The sequence below is a fragment of the Octopus bimaculoides genome, chromosome 2 (genome assembly GCF_001194135.2).
Source record: "Octopus bimaculoides isolate UCB-OBI-ISO-001 chromosome 2, ASM119413v2, whole genome shotgun sequence".
Lineage (NCBI taxonomy): Eukaryota > Metazoa > Mollusca > Cephalopoda > Octopoda > Octopodidae > Octopus > Octopus bimaculoides.
In genome coordinates this window covers 19911598-19914850 of record NC_068982.1, presented here as the reverse complement: position 1 = coordinate 19914850, position 3253 = coordinate 19911598, and the positions used below count along the sequence as shown (strand labels likewise).

General features: G+C 35.4%; 1 protein-coding gene across 1 annotated transcript in view; it reads right to left on the bottom strand.

The window, feature by feature from the left end:
- Window positions 1-1670: 1670 nt before the first annotated feature.
- Window positions 1671-3253, bottom strand: part of LOC106877341 (serine protease 30) — a 39028-nt gene continuing 37445 nt past the window's right edge. Inside the window, exons 5-6 of the mRNA XM_014926218.2 lie at window positions 2785-2921; window positions 1671-1841 (exon numbers count right to left, since the gene is read on the bottom strand). Of these exons, the coding sequence (XP_014781704.2) occupies window positions 1680-1841; window positions 2785-2921 (299 nt within the window). The 3' untranslated portion in view covers window positions 1671-1679. The remainder of the gene's footprint in view (window positions 1842-2784; window positions 2922-3253) is intronic.

The following is a 3253-nucleotide window of genomic DNA, read 5'->3' as shown; positions in this document are numbered from 1 at the left end:
ACACACACACACACACACACATACATACACACGAACACACACACACGCACACATACATACACACGAACACACACACACACACACACACACACACACACACACATACATACATACACACGAACACACACACACACACACACATACACGCAGACTTCTTTTAGTATTCTGTCCCGTATTCATTTCTCATTGTGTTTACGTGTTTTTCACTCGTTGGTGATTGTCTGTTCTTAAGGTGTATTTTTTTCATTTATTTAATAATTGAACGCCACTCAGCCCTTGTCAACGGTATCTTTTTACATTTATATAGAATCTCTGTGACTCAACACTCAGTTCCCTGCCTATTCTCTTTTATTTCTCTCTATCCCCCGATCATCTTCTACATTTCTTTTCCTCCCCATCCTTTTTTGTTGACCCCTGTCTATCTGTCTTTCTTTCCTTCTCCCTTCTAGTCCCTCCCTCTGCTCCTTTCCTTCATCTTCTCTTGTCCCCTTCCCCTCTGCCTGCTGCTCACACGTGACCACAGCTACCTTTCTTGTCTCTGTCTTTTCTGAGTTCGACAGCCACCAAGCCGGGCGTCATTTCTTTCGCCTCTCGATATTCTTTCTCTTCTAATATCTATTCTATATCCTTTCAAAATTTCTCCCAGGCGTTACACATTACAATTCGTCTTGGCCTAACGGCCCTTAATGTCTGTTTTCGTCCATTGTTTTCTTCCGTATGTCCACTCTTATGTCGTTTGTTTATTCGAAGCTCTAACCCTCCATAAATGTTATATTTTAAAATTTTCCGGATGCTGCGATGTTATGAAGGTTTCCTGTCTTGTCATTAAAAGCACGAAGCAGGGAGTAATATCACAGTCGACAACTGAGGAGGGGCTAGATTTCATTTGAAATTTTGTCCCATATTCATCTCTCGTTGTGTGTTTACGTATTTTTCACACGTTGGGGATACCTTGTTCTTTATATGTATTTTTTCTTTGATTATATATATGAAGAGAGAGAGAGAGAGAGAGAGAGAGAGAATATGAAGAGATCAGTTCATTGGTGATCTAAACAAATAGGTACGCTGTTTAAGTGCTATAACTGGTCATCCATTAGGTTCCAAGTTCACACCTGAGGCTGGAACTAGGGATGTGTAGCAGGCTTCAGAGTTAGCAGGTATATATTAGAGGAAAAGACAGCAAAAGCTAAGGTAGGTCGTGTATCTCAAGTCATTTACAATATTTAATTAGAGTAAGTTGAATTTGAGGTAATTAATTACTTGTCTTACAGCTGTTTCTGGGATATCCCAGGTGATAGGTTAGTATCTCCATATACTGGGTATTCCGTCATCAGAGACAAAGATGAGTATGCTTGGAAGTTCTAGACGGGGAATTCACAGTTTATAACGGAATAATATAGTAGATAGAAGAATAAAGAGTGAAACAGTAGATAGAAGAATATAGACAGGAGAATAAAGTTCACAGCTCATCTTTTTCCAGAAGGTATAGAGGTTGAGACAGATTGATAAAGAGAGAGAGACACACAAACAAACACACAGAATTCAGAGAGAAAAGTGAGGAGGGGATAATAGATGACAGCACCTACTGAGAAGTAAATGCTATAGATGTGACATGTGTTAGATAAATATTCACACTGACACAGATTAAATTAGGAAAAGAGTTTATTTCATTTAATCAGTCAATTTGCTATTGTGGTAAATATCCAGTCACTATATGATGACACTTTAGTAAACATATTGGGGTAACCATCTCGACGACATCCAATCACTGCCCATGATGCAATTCCAACAACGAACATTTGGCCATTTCTTGCACACATTAAAGGACCTCCGGAGTCACCCTGTTACAAAACAATATGGAAATATATAAGAGTGTTGTAGTTTGCTTCAAGATTTGTAGTACCAAATAAGGAAATAAAAACAGAAAATAAGAAAGCTTCTAACAGCGCAGAAAGTTTTACAAAAACCTTTATATTTCGGACATAAAGGCACATCCTCAGAAAGAAGCAGTCTGGGAATTGTTCAGCTTTCTTATATTCCCTTTTCTTTTTCTTCTATGGAAATTTATTATTACAGGGAAAATATGTAGACAATGTATGCTTATTCACATACAACACACAGATGCAAACATATACCTATATATATTTTTAAGGTTATTTCTACAGAGATTCTAGACAAACCCCAGCAAGCACTGAGTTTTCTTACATTTCATATCGAGACGTCAGATATAAACAAGCAATGAGACTGGAGACAAAAATGGGTGATGAGTGTGTATGCTATATTTCAGGGGTTGTTGCCTCTTTATCAGCATCCATCTGTCCCTGAATGCATTGAATATGTTATATATGTATGTATATGTGTATATTTATTTGTGCATATTTATCAGTATATATATATATATATATATTGTATAAGGGATCGTGGGGTAAGGCCAAACAATGCGAAGTAAATGCAAGGTAAATCACTAGAAAACAAATATATGAATTATTGTAGACATTGTAAACTTACCTCAGGAAAGTCTACATTAATTCACATATTTGTTTTCTTGTGATTTACCTTGCATTTACTTTGCATTTCTTTGGCCTTACCCATGATCCCTTATACAATATATTCTACGCAATGCTTCATAGTAATTATTCCCTTATAATATATATATGTGTGTGTGTGCATGTGTGTATGTACATGTAAAACATATATAACTATACATATATCTTAGAATGTAAAATTTACTGTCAATAATACATTTTAAGCAGAAATATTTACATATTTTGAATACTCATTTACCTGACAGGCTCCGGTTTCTCCATTACCAACACAGAGATGCGAGTACTCAACATAATTTTTTTTCCACATAGTTTGACAATAATCTGTTGTTCGGATATCTGTAGCCAGTTCGTTTAATACCCATCTGTATCCTGTCCCTGAAATATAAGTCTACAGTTAATTCTATTTTAATAAGTTTATATATATATATATATATATAAAAGAATGAGATAAAGAGATCAATGGTATAAGTAAAATTACATTTTATGTAGTATTATAATTTTACTTATACCATTGATCTCTTTATCTCATTCTTCTTTTTTATATATACACACACTAATACACGACCCATGTTATATTCCCCACTCATTTTATAACCACATCAGGGGCAAAACTAGTCGGTATACAGCACTTACTCCGTATTACCTGTATCTTTAGGGTTTGGTTGACTCCATTACTCTTTGGAATCTTTATATATATATATATATAT